Source organism: Pelodiscus sinensis, chromosome 3 (assembly GCF_049634645.1).
Source record: "Pelodiscus sinensis isolate JC-2024 chromosome 3, ASM4963464v1, whole genome shotgun sequence".
Classification (NCBI taxonomy): domain Eukaryota; kingdom Metazoa; phylum Chordata; order Testudines; family Trionychidae; genus Pelodiscus; species Pelodiscus sinensis.
Genome location: NC_134713.1, coordinates 175,558,092 through 175,577,335, shown reverse-complemented (window position 1 = coordinate 175,577,335; position 19,244 = coordinate 175,558,092). Strand labels below are relative to the sequence as shown.

General features: G+C 40.4%; 1 protein-coding gene across 5 annotated transcripts in view; it reads right to left on the bottom strand.

Moving 5' to 3' along the window:
• SPTBN1 (spectrin beta, non-erythrocytic 1) overlaps positions 1-19,244 on the bottom strand; it is a 212,713-nt gene that overhangs the window by 5,377 nt on the left and 188,092 nt on the right. For all 5 annotated transcript variants that reach the window (XM_075925482.1, XM_075925484.1, XM_006122116.3 and 2 more), the window contains 8 exons: positions 17,493-17,737; positions 16,526-16,664; positions 14,826-14,910; positions 13,619-13,815; positions 12,905-13,014; positions 11,440-11,503; positions 3,792-4,030; positions 1,916-2,089 (listed from right to left, as the gene is read on the bottom strand). In XM_075925482.1, coding sequence (XP_075781597.1) covers positions 1,916-2,089; positions 3,792-4,030; positions 11,440-11,503; positions 12,905-13,014; positions 13,619-13,815; positions 14,826-14,910; positions 16,526-16,664; positions 17,493-17,737 — 1,253 coding nt within the window. The remainder of the gene's footprint in view (positions 1-1,915; positions 2,090-3,791; positions 4,031-11,439; positions 11,504-12,904; positions 13,015-13,618; positions 13,816-14,825; positions 14,911-16,525; positions 16,665-17,492; positions 17,738-19,244) is intronic.

Sequence of the window (19,244 nt, the reverse complement as noted above, 5' to 3'; positions counted from 1 at the left end):
GCATGACAAAAATCCCAAGGATCCTGCTATCCCAGTAATCCTGGATTTTCTTTTGGAAGACTGCCATGAAGTTCAGCCCAGCACCATAACACACCAGGTGCCAGTTATAAGTAATATCCTATAAGATCTTCTGGTTCCTTGACAAAAATATAATGAATCCAGGTTTGTCAGAGCAGACAGACTGGTTAAATCGTTCTTAAGTAGGATTTACCACTGGTATTAAATGCCCTAACCCCACATGCTTTTGAGCCACTGGCAGCAGTATCTTCATTCTATTTATCCATCAAAACCGGTCTTCAGGTAGCTCCAATGTCTGCTAAATGAATTTCTGAACTGGCATACAGGAACCCCACCATGTGTTCCTTGATGACAAGGCAGTGCTCAGAATCATTCTCTAAGCTGAATTCACCTTTCCACTCCTCACAGAAAGTCACCCTCCCTTCATTCTATCCTAATGCACAGCACCCAACAGAAAAGTTGTCTCACACCACGTTCTAAGAGCATCTGAAGATCTATATTAAACACACTGAATCAACAGAAGATTGGGCTCCTTGTTTGTCTCTCCATCTGAAGTGACAAGGGCTGAGAGCACTCAAACTGTCACCAGCTAGATCAGAGGTGGGCAAAAAGGGCCTCCGTGGGCCAGATCCAGCTCACCAAGCGGGTTGATCTGGCCCACAGAGGCCCCGCCGTTCCCACGCCCCCAGGCCAGTTAGGGCCTGGAGGCAGGAGAGCACAAAGCTTCCTCCCGCCCTGTGAGCAGTATGTAGAGCTTTGAAGCGCCACGTGCTGCTCGCAAGATGGGAGGAGATGTCACGTGCTCCCCCGCCCCAAGACCTGATTGGCCTGAAGAAGTGTGCAAAGTGCCATAAGCTCGTGCAGGGTGGGCGCAGAACAAGGGAAGCTTTGCACAGCTCCCCCACCTCAGGGCCAATCAGGACTTGGGGGTGGGGGAGTGCGTGACGTCTCCTCCCGCCCTGTGAGCAGCACATGGCACATTGAAAGGCTGTGTGCTCCTTTCAGAGTGGGTGTAGGGCGGGAAGAGGCTTTGCATGCTCCTCCTGCCCCCAGGCCAATCAGGGCCGGGGGGGGGGGGGGCGGGGGTGAGGCCTCTTCCTGCCCTGCCAGGTGCATGGATGCTTAATGGAAAGGAGGTGCAAAGGGGCTTCCTCACCCCCAGACCAATTATGGCCTGGGGAAGCCCAGAAGCATTCTGGCCCCACCCCTTCTGGATTAGGACCTGCCCCTTCCGGGGTGGCCCGGGACCACTTCAAGCCCCTGGCCAAAAATTATTGCTCACTCGAGCTAGATGGAGCAAGCTATGCATTGTCGAGGCATACACTGTATCAGGGTCTCCTGCTCTAATCATCATCATGGACTTGCCATGAGATTGATGGTAACAGCATGGGTGGAAAGAGCTTATGCTTCCATTCAGAGATCTGCAGGGCAGCAGCGTGATCACTGGTTAAGACCTTTATCAAATGCTATAACATGGACACCTGCTAAAATACCTTAGATTTGACTGTGCCTCTGTAAGGAAGTAGCTTTCACTTCTTTATTGAAGTTAAACAGAAGTACCCAGTTATTCTACACTGGTAGCACCGATTCATCTTAACAGAACTTCATTGACTGCTCATCTAAGTAAGGATGGCAGACACACCCAAAATAATTAACTAAACTATCAGTGAAGCTGAACTTAAGTTTCTCTGTCAATTAAGAAATTAAAAAAAAAAAATCCTGTGCAGTATGCTGAAGAGACAGTTTCCAGAGTCTGGATTGGCAGCTGAGTGCCCTCAGATCCCATCTTAATCAACAGAAAGAGAGGGCAGTCAGAATTGGGAACTGTGTGTCAGGGAAAGAATGTGCTCTACAATAAAACATTTTGTTTCCCAGAACGGTGCTCCAACAACCTTACCTTAGCTTGAACACGTGTTTCTTCTTTTTGTAATCAACTGCTATTTCACACGCTGCTTCTTTCAAGCTGACAGGGATCTCACTGTGGTAGGGAATGCCAGATGCTGCAGCCTTGGAATCTTTGTAGAAGCCCATCTCTTGGTTGTTTATAACACAATACACATTGTGCCAGGATCTTGAAGAAAGGGAAAGCAACCAGAGCAAGCTTAAGTCCAATTTTCTTCAATGAACCAGGAATCTGACTGGATCAAATACAACTATATATACTGATAAAATTAATTCACTCCATCGGGGGAGGCAGCAAAACATGCATCACCTTCATAACTGCAGGATGAAAATTCTCTCATGCAAGTGCTGTTTCAAGACAAAAGTACTACTCTGGTGCTAAATGGAACAGAGGTTTCTAGAGTGGGAGTACTGTTTGGAAAACAGGCAATTTACATACTTGAGAAAGAAACTACTTGACCTTTTAATAAGTATTTGTTCTTGTACAGGGATTTTTCACTGTGTTATAAAGTTATGGATGAACTGTATATACATTTGACTTTTAATGCATTCTGTAGCAGTAATTATCTTCTTCCATAACATAGTTGTAAAATTAAATACTAGCAGCAGTATATTATCCTTGAATATTATCCTTGAATATTAATATCCATGACTTATCTACACAGTTTAAATGCTTGACACATTCCTGTAGAACCTCAATTCTATGGAAAAGCTTTTTCCTCATCAATATTCAAAGCACAAAAATAGTTTTTCCATATGAGGTAAGATACCAGATGAGGGAAAAGATAGCCATTGCACTGTAATTCAAATCCTTGCCTCATGCCTGCTACTCAACATTTCACGCCTTGAGTAGAGGTAGGGAGTGAGGAGCTAGACCAAGATTCAGACATTTTACTTTCCAGGCAAATTAGACTTTTGGCTTTTCCAGTGCTTTCTTTCACAGTCATTTAGGACCAGATTTGGCTTCCTCACTAAGAATGCATCTACACTGCGCCCATAGCTAGAAATAAGCTATGCAATTTGAGCTGCACAAACTGCATAGCTTATTTTGAGTCAATTTCAAAATAGCTTACTTTGAAATTTGGCACTGTCTACACAGCACTTACTTAAAAATAAATTGCTGTTCCAAAATGTCCCTTACTCTTCGTGGAAAGAGGTTTACAGGGACATCAGAATAGTGAACCCATTATATTTTGAAATAACAGGTGTGCTCAAAAGACGCGGAATACCTATTTTGGGATACCTCTAGTATCCCAAAACAGTGCTGCGGTGTAGAAGTAGCCAAAGACAAAACTTTCAATGGGAATGTTCCCTGTATGGGGACAACAGAATAAGGCCAGGGGTACGCAGCGCCTATATGGAACCGCCCCTTCTGCCTGAGTCCCTGCCCCTTCCAAGGGCTGGAGCCGGCCCATGACCATTACCAAAATTAGTGAAGTGGCCCCCCTGCAAAAGTTATTGCCCTCCCCTGTTCTAGTACTACACGTGTACATTTTTCCTTTTGCTGTGAGCTTGTGATTGAGGTCCTACACGGGGACTCAGGAGATCTGGATTCAATTCCCAGATCTGCCATTGACTTCTTGCATGACTGTGGGCAAGTCACTTGATTTCGCTATACCTCAATTCCCTATCTATAAGGGGAGAACACACTAAAACTCCTTTCTCCATCCTTTTTCTTCCCTGTCTATTTAGCCTGCAATCTTTTAATGGTAGGTATCTTTTACCATGTGTTTGTGTATTGCCTAATACAATGAGGCGTTAAATGTTGACTGGGACCTCTTGGGGCTATGTAGTACAAATAAGGATGTTGAGTCATTTTTACAGTGTATCTGGAGGTAAAACTTATTTGCATTAAACGCTGGCTACTTTACCTGTTTGAGGCTTTTTTGTTGTGTGTTTCCCATTCATGCTTACGATGCAAGAGTCCCTCCATCTGAGCTGAAGGAGTCTCTTGTGTTTTGGCTGGTAGTGTAGCTGCAGTCTGAGCCTGAATGGCGGTCTTGGCTTTGCGGTCAGCAGTTGGGGAAGGAACAGGACTAGACTCCTTTGAACTTGTTCTTTGTTCTGCAGCTCCATTGACCATTTCATTTGTTTCCACATTGTCTGCCATCTAGGAACAGTGGAACAAACATTCAGCTGCAGGCAACACGACGCTACAACATCTCAATTTTCTATTTTGCACAATGTGGCTGAGTGTAAACTTTGCCTATAAAGTGAGACAGTTCAGTAAAATCACTTTCACACTCTGATGGAGACACAGAAGGCCAAGGAAATTAGAAGGTATGAATGGATTAGTACCCATTTACAGATAAAAAAAACCAGGAAAAATAAAAGGAGCTAAACATCAGTGTGAGTTTTACTGCACTTTGTTCTGCTAATAAATTCGTATTCTTTTATATACGGTCAATATTAAAATTGATAAAAAAGGAGAGCATTTTCTCCCATTGCTAACTACTCAAAGACTTGCAACAGTAATAATCACACTTCTGTAAACGGAGGAATAATGAAAGTTAAGACATCAGCCACCTTACATATATTTATAATTTTACTGTTGTAAGTTTAATATAAATTATAAACATGTATTAAATTTTAAAGAAACCGAAAATAAAAGCAGAATTGTCCAGGAGCATTCACAAAAACACAACTTTTAAAAAGTATGTTGCAAAATCGGTTCGTTTCTGTAAATGCTCTCTCCCCCCGTACCCCAGATAGCACAATATAATCAAAACATGCAGAAATTAGGAAGATTACACCATGCATTTCATGTCCATCATCCATTTGGATTTGGATCATAAAGACAGGGAAAATGTGAGAGGTCAAATGTCAATTTATCAAAGTCTGTTACAGACTTCATTATTAGCTGGATTGGATTTATGTTAAAGGAACTAGAAACCACCACAGTCATTCAACATCACACAGCTATTTACCCCCAAACAAAGACAGAACCAAGGCCTTGCCCATCACTTGCTTTGTTGATCGCGTTGCCTGCTGCACTGTGTTCGAGATAGCCTAGAGAGCAGCCAAGTTTCCAGCAGCTCTGACTGGTCAAGCTGGCGACGTCTTCAGGAGCCATTCATCCAAAAATCATTTAAATTGGAATCCTAATGGCTAGTGTACTTTTGCAGTGCAGCTTACTTCCAGTTTTATTTTTTCCTGTATCATTACTTTGACATGTAGAGCCCTTGGTAGCAGCCCAGAGGTTACACACTGAGTATCCGATACTGTTATTAGCAAGTTACTAAAGCTCATTGCTGCCAATGCTCTAGTAGATTACAAACATTCTGTACCATTTTTATGCAAGTAAGTATTTGCAAATGGCACAATAATTACAGACATTCCCACTGTTGCACAGGGTCTGAACAAGTCAAAAGCAGCAGAATTATTAGGCAACGAACTATAAATTAGAGCTCCCTTTGCTAGAACTTTTCATGCCTGTCATCTGTGAATTATTACATCTTTGACCACTGTACTTCATATACTGAACTCTAGAAAAATTCAATTATAATCTTGTTAGGAATATGGGAAGGATTGGTTAACTGCCTTTAAGCAAACTAAATTTCCAAAGTATAGACATTACACCACTGAAATAGGGAAAGAATCATAACTCACATTAAATTCCAGGCATAATCAACCCTATAAAATTTAATTTTTTGGGAACAGTGCCCCTTGAAAATGTCTATCATAGATTATGGTTCTATCTATTTCCTGTCGATATTTTTACAACTTTAGGCTATGACTATACTATGAGCTAGGGATAAGATTCTCAGTTCCCATATACACACCCATGCTAGTTTAATGAAAGCTGGCATGAGTGTAAGTAATAGTGTAGCTATTGTGCATGGGCAGGGATAATATGGCCAGGCTGTGCTGAGTGTGTACCCGCCGTTTCAGACTGGTTTGTACTCAGTAGAGCTAAGCTATGTGGCTGCTCACTGTGCTACCCTAGCTACGCTACTATTTCTACACTGAAACAGCACAAGTATATGTAAGCAAGCTGGGAATCACACCCCTGGTTTCTAGAGCAGAGGTGGCCTTTGTAAAGCAGTGGCAGAATTTACTCTGCAAGCTGTGTGAAATTTAGGCCATTAACAGCTGTCACTTTATCAAAATAGCAAAATAAAACAAAAGATGCTACAGGAAAAAAGACTGATGGAGGATTACCCTAATGCTGCCAGCACAGTTACCAGGAAATTGATATTATAACAAAAAAAAAAAAATAAAAAAAAAATCAAGCTAATATCTTGCGTCATGTTAAAAAAACCCTGAAGCAAAAAGCTACTTGACTACTGACAGCTCAATTACTGTTCCTGAATTGATAGATCTTTGCAGTGAGACTAAGATGTTTAAGTCAATAGCACTGAGTATGTATATGAACTGTATGTTACAGTGGATGACGGTAACTTAAATACTTGCCAATAGCCTTATATAGCTATATAAAACTACCTATGAGCTAGCCTCCATATTTGCACATTTCAACCTATGAGAATAATCACAAATATGGAGAGACCTATAGTGAGTATATATGGGTAAAACAGGCAAGTTTTTCATCTAGTTAGAATGTTTTTATGGGAGAGATAAAAATGTAACTGCTGTGATTTGCGAACTTGTTGTTTTAAATGCTAACTAACCATTTTAATTACATAATCAGTCCCTAAACTTCTACTTCCACATCCATTGAAGCTATTGATTGCAATTACTGGATTGAAAACAAAACCCAAAAGCAACTAAAACACTGAAGTTATGCTATGACTATGAAAAGCTCTCTGGATGCTCTTCAATGGAAATTTTTACAGCATAATTTATTTTGTGTGTTATCCACAGCAAACAGAAGACAAGCAAAATAAATCTACACATGGACCACAAATATTTATACCAAGTATGTGCCATGAAAATAAGAAAAAAAAAAAAAGAGGAGCTAAATAAATTTTAATGGAAACATGCTTTAAGCATGCAGGAACAACACAACAAAGGACACACATTAATAGCAAACTATACTGTTACAACAAAAAAAACAGTTAACGCACATGAATACATTTTTCTTCTTTGTTACTGTTTATGGGAGGTTAGCCGCAAGTACTTCAGTGGCTAGCTAATATTCATGAGGTATTTAAATCACAACTGTGACATGCAACATGACAGCTGGTGACATTAGAAACACCCTTTGATTTTCAAAGTGCATGAAGCAATATTACATTCAGATCATCAACTTGGATCTCTGCACCACAACTCAAATAAGAGACATTCTTGTCTTCTTCAAATACAAATACAATACAGCCTATGAACTATTCTGGCAAAGATATAATTTTGAGATCTTAGGCCAAAAAATGGAGGCCATAATTAAAATATAAAAATATTATCCTCCCTTAGTGTCTGGCATTATGATTTTACTGGTTTCTCTTAACAGCAAAGCAAAACAAATATACATAATCCTAATAATATCAACTAAAAATTATTATCTACCTAAATGAATTATTTGTAGCCAGAATGCATGTAAAGGCTTCCTGGTCTGCTAAGTCTGAAACAGCAGCTATGCTTTAAGAGTAGTATAATACTTTTAAAGGCACAGAGACCCAACAATGGTGAATAGAATCCACCAGAACATTTACGTATGTTTCAATACAGAAATTTAAAAAGTATTAAGAAGCTAATATGATGTTATCCTGACAAAAGAAAAAAGAGACATGCATCATGAAATGGAAAGATAAGTTATTATAAAAGTACAATTGTTGGAGAACAGTCCAGTCACTTTTGCTAAGATACTTTTCTGAATTCTAAATTTTGATCAACAGCAGCTTAGATCAATTCTGTTACAAACAGCAAAACTGGTGTATGTTTGATGTATTGCAACATGTGGTTCATTAAATTATAGGCTAGAAAGCTCTCATTAAGAGATCAACATGCAGATGGTGAAAATTAATATAAGGATGTTATTAAAAGATTCCATGATAAAGAACAAAAACAAAATAAAAGTTAAATAAGAGGTTATGGTAACAACCATGAAGACGCTCTATGCAGAAATTCTGTGATGCTACTGCAGGCCCATTCTCAAATTCCTCATCACATTTACCTGTGGCATCACTTTGCAAATCTCTGGTATTTAAAACAATCTATTTTTCACCATTCTAATATTAAAGGTGAACTGAAATGCTTTATTAGAAAAAGGAACAACAGAAAAACTGGTACCCCAGAATGTTTACAGAATATAGGTATTGAACCAAAAGTATCAGAGTTAGATATCTGAAACATGAACTGCTGAAATGCATTTCTGCCAAAATCTGAATTCAGAGTGTGGCAGACACTGCATCCTATATTGATCATAGTGATATGATTATCACATAAGTATGATGCATGTTGTACAAGACAGCTCATGTGAGGTGTCACTAGAAAAGTTATCATTTGCCAAATATTATCCTATTTGTGGGCATGTATTGTTTTTTGTATCTTAAGTTATGTTTATTGAATATGTATCTGTATTTTAAATGTGCTTTACTCTAGGTAATTCCTACAACTAACCTTTCAGGTACAACAGTGAAGTAGCAAGACAGCACTAACGGCTCATCAACAAAGACAATGGACCATGGAAGAGCTTAGCCCTCCTGTGAATGTTTCAGTCAGCCTAGGAATAATGACTGCCTGACTCAGCAAGTCATAGAAGTGAATGTGACCAGGCCACATGACATTGAACTCCATTCTGGAACTTTCATTTTTCTACAAACTGGGCTGGGAACTTAGCTTGGAACACAGGATTTCCACTTCTATGGAAAAACCATGTAAGTTGGGGAGTGACATCATCTGAGGGCCTCACTCCTCACACAAGAGAATACCTATAAACACTTGAGGAACAAAGACTGAACTGGGGGAAATGCTGGTCCCCGTGCTAAAGGAATTTCTAGCTTCGTATAATCAACCAGAGTGAGAAATTGCTAATTCAAATCCAGTCTCTGCTATATATTATTCATACAGTATCTCTAAATCTCTGCAATGTCCAAGGAATGCATCTGATTTTCTGAAAAATTTTGGAAAAGCAGATGCTTTTTTTTGGTATCCCTGTAAGCCTCATTTTGCGAGGAAGAAGGTATGTTCCAAAAGAGGGTTTCTTCCCGACATTTAGCCCCGTGTAGATGAATCAAATGTCAAAAAAGCCTCTTTCAGAAGAAAAACAGAAAAAGATACGTAAATTACAGTTTGCGTACCTTTTTCTGACTTTTCTTTGTAATGTAGCCATAGCCATAATATGCTTTTTTTTTTTTTAATTTGCTAGGTAATCTGGTTTGGATCTATTTGCTATCACTTAAAAATCTATCCTTCTGTAGTTAAAAAAAAATCTCAGAGGGGTAACTGTTAGTCTCTAAGGTGCTGCAGGACTACTTGTTGCTTTTAACGTTACAGACTAACAAAAATATATATAGTATGATGAGCTTTCGTGGGCAAAATCCACTTCAGTTGAACTGGAGTCAGATTTTGCCTGTGAAAGCTCATGATACTATATATATTTTTGTTAGTCTCGAAGATGCCACAGGACTACTCGTTTCTTCTGTAGTTAATAAACTTATGTTTTATCTTAACCATAGCGTTTTGATTGAAGTGTTTGGGAAAATCTCAGCTCTGTTAAGTAAAGGCTGTTGCAACTCTCTCCCACATAGAGAAGGAAGCAAATACATTAATGAGCTTGCATTGTTCAGATCTATGTGCAGTGCAAGATGGTATAATTCTGGGGTTACTCTCCAGCAAGGGTGCAAGGCTAGCAGCTGGGAAACTGTCCTTGAGTGGTTTAGGTAAAGCACTCAGGTAGCTCAGTTGAGTCTGTGGCACCACTTGCTGTTGTGTTGTGTGATAAGGCCAGGAGAGGCTGGCTGAGTTACAGGCAGGGCGGTGTAAGAAGGGCCAGCCCACCTGTATGGTTTGGGAGCAAGGCAGTTCCCACAGCTTCCAGACTGCGCCCTGGGGTGACAAATTCTCACTTAGGGTTTTGCACTTCTACTGTGAAAATGATAACATAGCCTAGGGGCCCCTCACTTAAGGTCACTGTCAGCACCATACAGCTCAGGTCCAAAGACATAACAAGGAGCAACAGCATGTTTTTCAGCACTCTGTGTGCTAGAGAAATTCAAGTGACAAACCAATTTTTTACTATTCTGTTATAAATAAATGTATTTATTGGTATTTTTAAAGTCTGCGCATATGAGGCTAGCTCCTGCTTGCCTTATTTATATGTAAACCCTCATTGACTTCACTTGGATATTGCCTGTTGGTAAAGATTGCTCAACATGAAAGAAACAACAAATATTTAGCCTATATTTAGTTAAATATTTGGAGTCTTATACAGTTGTGTGTATTTTTTTTTAAGAAAGCATTGCAGCTCCTTTTTCAGAGTTGGTATCTGCTCTCAGTTACATAATACCTAGGGTGTATCTCTTTTAATCAATGGAGTTTCTATTAGGTATGGGAACTACTAGTTGACTATCAGATTATCCAATAAGCATTTGCTTGTCAACACACTAGTTGACCCGTCTCCCCCCACCTCTATCAGAAAGAGGTGGCAAGGGGATGCTTCAAAGGGGCAGTGCCGTGTGGAGCCTTCTGGCCAAACCCTGGGCTCTATGTGGCGCTGATGCTTTGAAACGCTGCATGCAGTCCCCACTACACTTCAAAGGCTGAGGTACCCTTATAGACTAATTGAATAGTCAATACTAATTGCATCAACTATTCGATTAGACAATTAATCTAAAATTTAACATCCTTACTTTCCATAGTGTAAGCTGAGCAGAAGGGAGAGAAGAATCTGGCCCTAAATAGTTACCCAGTAAGACCGAAACTATTTAATACGGATTTAGTATAAAAAAAATCCAGTTGCTAATTTTTAGCCTTCCTAGATTCTGTTTTTTTTAATCTTCAGGAAAAGAGTTCATTCTGTGTGAAATGTTACACAACTAAGTACTAGGCTTTTGGTTTTAGTAGCTATTACTCTTTTCTCCCTCACAGCTCGCATTGCCAAGCTCATTTGCATGTATTATCTTCTGCCTTGTAAATAATTCACTTGCTAATGCAGCTAATTTAATAATGTTGCCATGCTGAAACCAGTCAGTATAACTGAACGTGTCATACCTGTCAGATTTTAGTTTTTTTCTTCAGTATGATGTAATCTCATTAAGTCTCAATTATTCATCTAAAAGATGGTTTAGCTGTAAAGTCTTAATGATATTAATGACATGAAAAACTCACAATAAGTAACATGAAATAAAAGTGTCACTCTAAGTCAACTGAGTGTCAGTGAAGAGATTCAAATAAAAAAGGATTAACGTGAATAAATATATATCCAAGAGGGCTACCAACTGGATGGGAGAAGAGAAAAGCAGGGGAAAATGAAGCCAGAAGCTTAAAACCAATAAAATACTGAATAAAGAAGATTTTCACTTCAATTGGTTTGGTGTATCACAGTCCAGACCATGGCCTGTCATTGGCTGTCCTTCTGCTATTAAAGCTTTTGTAGTTTTGGTAGGTTTGGGAGCGGTAACTAACCCGTGGAGACTCCTGATCTGATGGTAAGCCATTTTGGGAAGTCTGTTCTCCTTTTGTACCATCCCTGTTGGGAGACAAGAGACAAAAAAAAAAAAAAAAAAAAAAAAAAAACACATTGCATGAAATTCTAGAACATCACAAAACCTTACTCACAAAAACCAGACATTCCTACTGAATCTTGTGCACTGTAGAAATAGAAGAAATCGTTATAGAAACACCTGCATGGCCTATGATTTACATCAATTTTTACAAATGTTTGTGCATTGAGTTCTGTGGGTTACTCATAACATGTAATAACGTGAATGAGGGCAGAATCTGGCCCGGAGTCTTTACGTAACAACAACCCGACTAATATTCTGTCCTCGTCACAGAGACAATAATTACCATGTGTGTGAGACTTAAATTGTAACTATAGTTGGTGCACCTTGAACAACTTCTTCACATATTGTACAGTTCTAGAAAGTTTTATCCATATGTCCTTATGCTGATAATGAAACCAATCTGTCCACTGATGTCCGTGCATGAGTGGTGGGTATCACAGAGGGGAGGCCCTGTGTGGCTTTGCCCAGGCTCTGATGCCCAGGCCCCCTCCTGCTTCTTGCTGGCAACTCTGTGGCTCTTACCCTGTGGCTGGGGCCTCAGGCTGTGGCTTAGGGGCCTACACACCTCTCCAGGGCTGCAGGTCCTTGGGTGGCCTTTGTCTGGGTACCAGCAATGTAGGAGGAGGGGGCCTCTAGTGGGGGAAAGGAGCAGTGCCTTGAGTAGAAGGGGAGGGCCAGGCCAGGGACAAGCTACCCTCTGCCAGCGAGCCATATGCTGCCCATGCTTCAGTGGGTTTGGTTCACAGTGTGTCAGCCTATGAAAGTGAGCCAAGCTCCCTGTGGGCTCGTGTAGATTTTCAGTGACTAGCTGAATGAAAGCGCACTGTTGTCAGCATTAAAATCTCCTGTTTGTGGGCCTTCTTTCCTACATTCAGACTTCCTCCTCATTCTCTGATTCAAAGATTGTTTGAGCAGCTGATTGAGGACAATTGTTTTCATTAAGTCATACAGATGGGAGTTCTAATCCTGCTCCGTGGAAAATATAAATGTGTACTAAGCACAACGTCTATCCCATTTCTTTCATTTGGTTTGCTGGCAACTCAGACGACACCACAGCTTAAGTTCTCCCTGAACTTGGCTATTCTTAAGGTTCTTTGCTCCCAACCAGTAGTGTTCTCTGCCTCAGAGTGACAATCCTGCCCCTCCTGCATCTTGGCAGCAGTTAACAAAACACACTTTCTACTCTCTCTCCTATATCTTTATGCAGAGTTCAGGCAAATGGCTCAAGAGGGAAGCAGGGCTCCTTTGAGCAGGGTGCTAACACCGACTACTATAATCTGCAACACAGCATTTAGCAGACTTCAATTTAGGGAACGAACGAACGAACGAACACACACACACAGCCTCTGTTGGTCTGAGCTTACCATTGTTGTGAATCTGCATCTTCTGGAACTTTTGGGCTTGGCTCTGGAGAAGGAGGCTGCCTCTTTCTTTCCTCTTCCTCTTGCTGTCGACGTACTTCCAGTAATTCCAGCTAGGGAGGGTAAATATTGGAGAAAGGTAATGACTCACAGCTCAGCTGTTTTTAAGAAGCATTTCTAGAAAATTCCTATAAAACTCAGGATTTGGCTGATTCAATAAATTTTAATGATGTAACAAAACTTTTGGGCATAATCCAAAAGGTATTTTCACCCTGCAGCCCATGTAAAGGAGGGCATGCAGTATCATGGCCCTAAATACTAATTCCTACACCAGCAACTAATGGAGCCTTTCCTCAGTAATTTACTGTTTGTGTTCTACCTTCAAAACACACACAACACATTAAATATACAGAAAATATCCCCAACTGTTAAAGCCTTGGCAAGTACTGCAATCTATAGGTTAAGCAGCTAGAGGGGCCCTTAGTTCTGGAACATGCTTTCTTCACCCTCATCTCACCCGGGAGAATGGATTAGCCTATGTAACACATTGGAGCTCTCTGGGGGGCAGGTGGAATGCAGTTAGCTAAGGGAGGTATTAGCATTAGTAGGAGAGACTCTTTAGTGTCTAAGTGACAAGATCAATTTGATTTAATAAACTGAATAAAACTTGGGAAAGTGGCCAAGAAAGCAGACCTTCAGGGACTTAAAGATACTCACTGTAGTCAATCTTTCCAGTGCTGAAAATCTCTCATCCCAAGTAGCTGCAGACTTTTCAAATGCTTCATGCCGCTTAATTAACTTTTCCACTTCATCCACACTTTGGCCTATCTCACGACTGGACAGGTATGGCTCCTGTCCCAGGAGCCAGGCCTCAGCCACACTAGCATCCCTTGAGAACTGATGTACTTCCAGAACTGAGTAAAAATATATGGCAGTCAGTGCTCAATGGCATCAAAAGTGGCACAGTGTAGTCAGGTATCTGAGTTCTTTTTTTAAAGGGGTGGGGTAGGGTGATTTAAGTGTCTTGGGATAAATGTATCTCTGAACTAAGTTAACTGAATTGAATGCACTTATACTAAAAAGTAATTTTGATGTTCTAAGTTTGTTGAGGTAGTTTGAGCAATGTTTATATTGAGATGCAAAAGACAAATAATCTCCTAGCTATGGGCTTGACCCAGCTCCTGTAGCAGTAAATGAGAGTTTTGCGGAGTCCAGTGGGAATTCAACTGGGGTCTACTCCAGTAGCACTGTGAAGTGAGGCTTGTGTCTCAGGAACCTACGTAGTGGTCGAATTATGCAAAGACATGTCTTTGGTGAAAGTATCAATGCATTAACCATGCATTAGTAAGATAACACATTGCTGTCTGGGCTTTCTACTGCATGGACGTGATGTTATGGTACTATGGTTATTGACTATTTATCTTTGATATAAAAAAATAAATGGGCTTATAAGTTCAAAAATGCATGGTTTATGAACCAATCCACTCCCAAACATGTAGACTATTATGTGAGAGAACACAGGTGAATACATTGCACATATGTGCAGCATGCTTGGAATGCCCTTTCAAATGCTTTTTTGTTACTGCAGAAACCCAATAAACAAACTGTAGAAAATAAAATGAAAATAATTACATCCATAGTGTATTGTGTATTTAGTCAGTCTGAGGTCCAATTCTGCCCTCATTAAAGTCCATGGCAAAATGCCCATTTGATCTTCGATGCTGTAGGATTGGGCCCTTGATAGCCATTACCCATTTGCTGTACCACTGGCAGTAGAAAATGTTACTGTTGATTCCAGTGTGAACTCAACTCCAACCAGCAAGAGATAAAAGATAAGTACTTGTGTGCTCTTGCAGTAGACAAAGATATAAATGCAGAAAGTTACCGTTCACTCTACTAATGAGCAATTTAAATGTATCCTTACTCAGTCTCAGCCATTCCCATCTGTCTTCCCATTTGTCAATCATTTCTTTTCTCTTCTCTGTCAACTGCAACAACTTTTCCTTGATCTGAGTTTAAGAAAATGGACCAATGTTATATAAGCATCAAATAACTCAACATCACCAATCGTGCTGTATAGGCTGTTACCACAAACAAAAGGCGCTGACTTTCACAAATAGGATACATGGTGCCAAACTGTCAGTGGGGAAGTTGAATTTTAAGTTAATGGAGATGGGTGCAGTTGCTTTCTGCTGAGAGAAACCCGGGGTGAGGGCACACGGATGTTCTGAATCTTAACAGTAAATGCAATTAAAATGCATCATTTGTTTGATTTAATAATAACACTTAACAACACACTACAACATATAGATTAATTCGTAAGAAATAGAATAGGACATGGCTGATTTTTGCCAATCCAATCTGACTGATGCACCCATACTGCACATCCTCCACTTGTTTCTAGCAGATAGTGGACATTACGTAATCCACGGGCACTACTACATACCAGTAGCAGTCTATTGAGACAACTGTCAATCCACTGACACACCTCCACGAACTCTACATTGAGAACAGTGGTTGGAAAAGCTTCTCTAATTGCTCATTAAAGGTCTCCTTGAGGAGACTGCACTGTGTTTACCTAATGCTGACTCAGAAATCATTAGCCCCCTGGATGCACAGTAGCTTTGCTGTAAAATAACACCCCCCCCCCCCCAAAAAGGGGACAGTGAAGAAGTTTCTGCATCTTTCCTTAGGCTTGGGGCCTCCCTGTATCACAAATAGACCAGGATAAATTGGAAATAAAATCCAGAGTTAAAGCACCAGGGAGTAGTGGTGCTGAAACTGTTTTTAGGGAGGGGCTACTAAGTTGCACCCCCTTTTACTTCTGTCAGTGCCCCTTACTGCCCCAGACTTGGGCTACAGTTGGGGGTGACTGTGGAGCCCTAGTTAGAGGGCCTGAAGCTGAGTGGTCAAGATCTCGGGGTCTGCAGCAGAACCCCAGGTCCAATGACTGGGACCCTGGGCAGCAGCAGGGCTAGCAGTCAGGACCTTGAGACTAGTGGCTAAGATCCCAGATGCAAACTATCAGATCGCTCCCCGGTGCAGGGTCTGCAGTGGGGACACCAGATCCAAAAACCTGCACCCATCTTTCCCACACCTATTCTAAGGAGTCAGAGATTTTAGCCTTCTTATTTTAGAACAGGACACTTTTTGCCTTAATATTCCACCGCCCACTAGCTAGATATTGTTTTTCGCCCTGTGAAGCACAAAACCTCTCCTAATTCCTTCTTCAAGTAGCCTCTGTAATACATCATTCCCCTTGGTTTTGACAAGACTCAAGGCTATCCATGTTGCTGGTAAGTTTCTTCATCCCATCTGTTCACATCAGAACTCAGAGTGTCACTTTTGCATGTTATTTGGTCTGAAAGTTCAGTTTGGGAGCCAAAGTAGGGCTCTAATCCTGAACCCCTACATGGATACACAATGTGGTACCACTGAACTGAACCTAGACTAGCAATAATACAGTAATCTCACCAATGCAAGTGCAATGGACCCAAAGTAATGCAGTCATTATAAATGAACACTCACTAATCAGCAGATTATACAATGCAAACCTTCTCTAACTGAAACAAAATCCATAGTTCAGCTGCACTGCAGCTCTTGTACAGTCCCCAAGTGTAATACCTCCTCTGATGCATAGTGTTTCCTTGCCAGTAGAGATTTGCCAAGCTCAATGCATGTAGTAAAGCTGTCGTTACGGGCGTCAATTTCTGCTTTGATACCCTGATGATTGTTCATTAGTAATTCAACCGACGAAACATCCCTAAAACAAGAAATCATGGTTTAGAAATGTATATTACAAAATTAACAGCACCACATAATTTCTCTTTTAAACAAATAATGCAGAACATAAATGCACAAATCGAGAATTTATTAATTCCCAGTTTGTTGTTATACAAAGGAGGCAAGACTGTACCCAGCGCAATGTGCACGACTGGGGACAAGATACCAGGAGCACCCTCCTTATACAACTATGTTGTGGTCCGTACTAAGAGCAGGTACTGTGTGAAGTCAGTGCTGCTATTAGCACTTGCCTCTCCACTGCCTCTTCTCCAAACGTGGCACCATGGCCATGCCACACCCTGGAGTGCCAGGGCAACAGTGGTTCCTGGCGCCTGCACTGTGGCTGTGCCATATAGGCACAAGGAATCTAAATGTGGTTTCCATTAAATCCAACAAGAAAAAGCCAAGAATTTCCATTAAGCAGATATTAATTGATACACAAGCAAGTATGATTTGTCTTATTGAAATCAACAGGCTGAAAGGCTCATTATAAAAGAGAAGGCACAAAGGACTGATGATGGATCGATATGGCTAGAGGTGGGGGGTTTTAACCTATTCACCTATTTATTTTCTTTAAACAAACAAAAAAACAAACAAAAAAAGCAATAAGTTGCCTAAGAAGGAACAATTTTGATCTGAAACAGACATGAAGTGACCAAAGATCCATGGTAACTCTTTAATCCTATGCTATAATCAAGAGGCTTCATGAGAAAGAGTTGTAATTAATTGTTCAGCTATGCCAGAAGGACAGGAAACCTTGGATGTGATTTAAATAGGCCCTAAAGTTTCTAAATATCAGTCACATTACCTTGGCTTCTCTTGGGCCTCAATCTGCCGGATAACATCTTCCATCCAGAGCATGAGATCACGAACCATGCTGAAGAAACGAAATTTATCCCCTGTATCCACCAATCTAACCCTGCGTCCCTCGCAGGCATCCAGCAATGCTTTCCATGCTTCTAGGACTTCATTCTCTCGCTTCTGGATGTCATCAGCTTTGTCTCCGGCATAGGCAGCCTGAAGGCGAGCAGCGTCCTCCTGCAGCTGTCTCACCTAATTTGTTTAAAAAACAAACAAGAAGCATCTCAGCTCCTGTGTGCTTTTTAATCAAAACAATCCAAGAGTAAGGGGATTTTAGATGCTAATTTATATGTTTTGAGTTGCTCCTTAAAGTCTTTTCTAAGTTGCATTTTCAGAGTTGGTACTTTGCATTGTGAAAGCCTCCCTCTTGGTGTCCTGTCAGCCTTTCATTTTAGAACGCTCTCATACCTAGAGAAGCAGAGACTTTTTGTTAACAAGCCTCAGAAGAAACGCACATAAATTTCACCTTTGCCTGCATCTTGTGTGATCATTTGCACCAGTGCAAATTTATTAATAGATTTTAAAAGGTAGAAGGGATGATTATGGTCAAGTCTGACCTGCATAACACAGGTCAAAGAATTTCATCCAGTAATTTCATCCATCTCAAGTCTCTACTACAAAGGCAGATTTTTCAGATGTCAAATCATTCTTGCAAAACTCTGTTCTAACTTTCCAGCATCCATCTGGAAGAACTACACACTGTATTCCAGTAATGGCCTCACTAATGCAGTATACAGAAGTAAGATATCTTGCTACTCCTTACCCTATATTACCTTGCATATGCTTCTAAGGACTGGGGATATAAAATTCCAGTGTATCAGATAACTGGTTAAATGTTTAACTGGCTAACTGACTAGCAGAAACTCACTGCTCCAGCCCCCTAGCTCGTGGGGCTGTGTTGGCTCCCAGCATATTTAATATGCCTGTCTTAAGAAAGCACATTTTAATTGTAGTTTTAACAGTTTAGATTCTTTAAATGTTTAATTAATTAAACTCTTTGACAGTTACTTCATTTTTTTAACCCTATTAATCTTTATATTGTGCAAGTGTAAGTATAGAACGTGTAATAAAATCAAAATGAGCTCACTGTGTCCATCATATGAATAGATTTCTGAATTTTAGGAGTAAAGTGCTTGGCTTTGGCCTAAGTCTGCCCTTGGAGTTTCACCATTTTAAATCTCATGTACAATTTCCAGAAACAATCACGAGAAGCAATATTGGTGAAGTTATAATATCTAACTACATTACAAAAATGGTTATATTGGTAGACTAAATGCATTTAAAGATCGATGGTCTTTATCAGTCTCTGCAAACAAGAATACCAAGCATGAGAATATTATGAGAGGATTTAAGGAATTTCTCATCTCCCCCCCCCCCCACCACCACCTCCCCATACACCACTTAGAATACTTGTCCCTTCTACTGTATGGCATATTTTGTGCACAGTTCACAAAGGGAACAAATCTGGACACTGGAGAATAGAAACTTTCAGTGGTGTTTTTTAAGCACAATTAGTACTAACTTCCTTCAGATTGGCTATGTCTAGACTGGCCAGTTTTTCCGGAAAATCAGCCACTTTTACGGAAAAACTTGCCAGCTGTCTATACTGGTGGCTTGAATTTCCGCAAAAACATTGACTTCCTACTGTAAGAAATCAGTGCTTCTTGCAGAAATACTATTCTGCTCCCGTTCAGGCAAA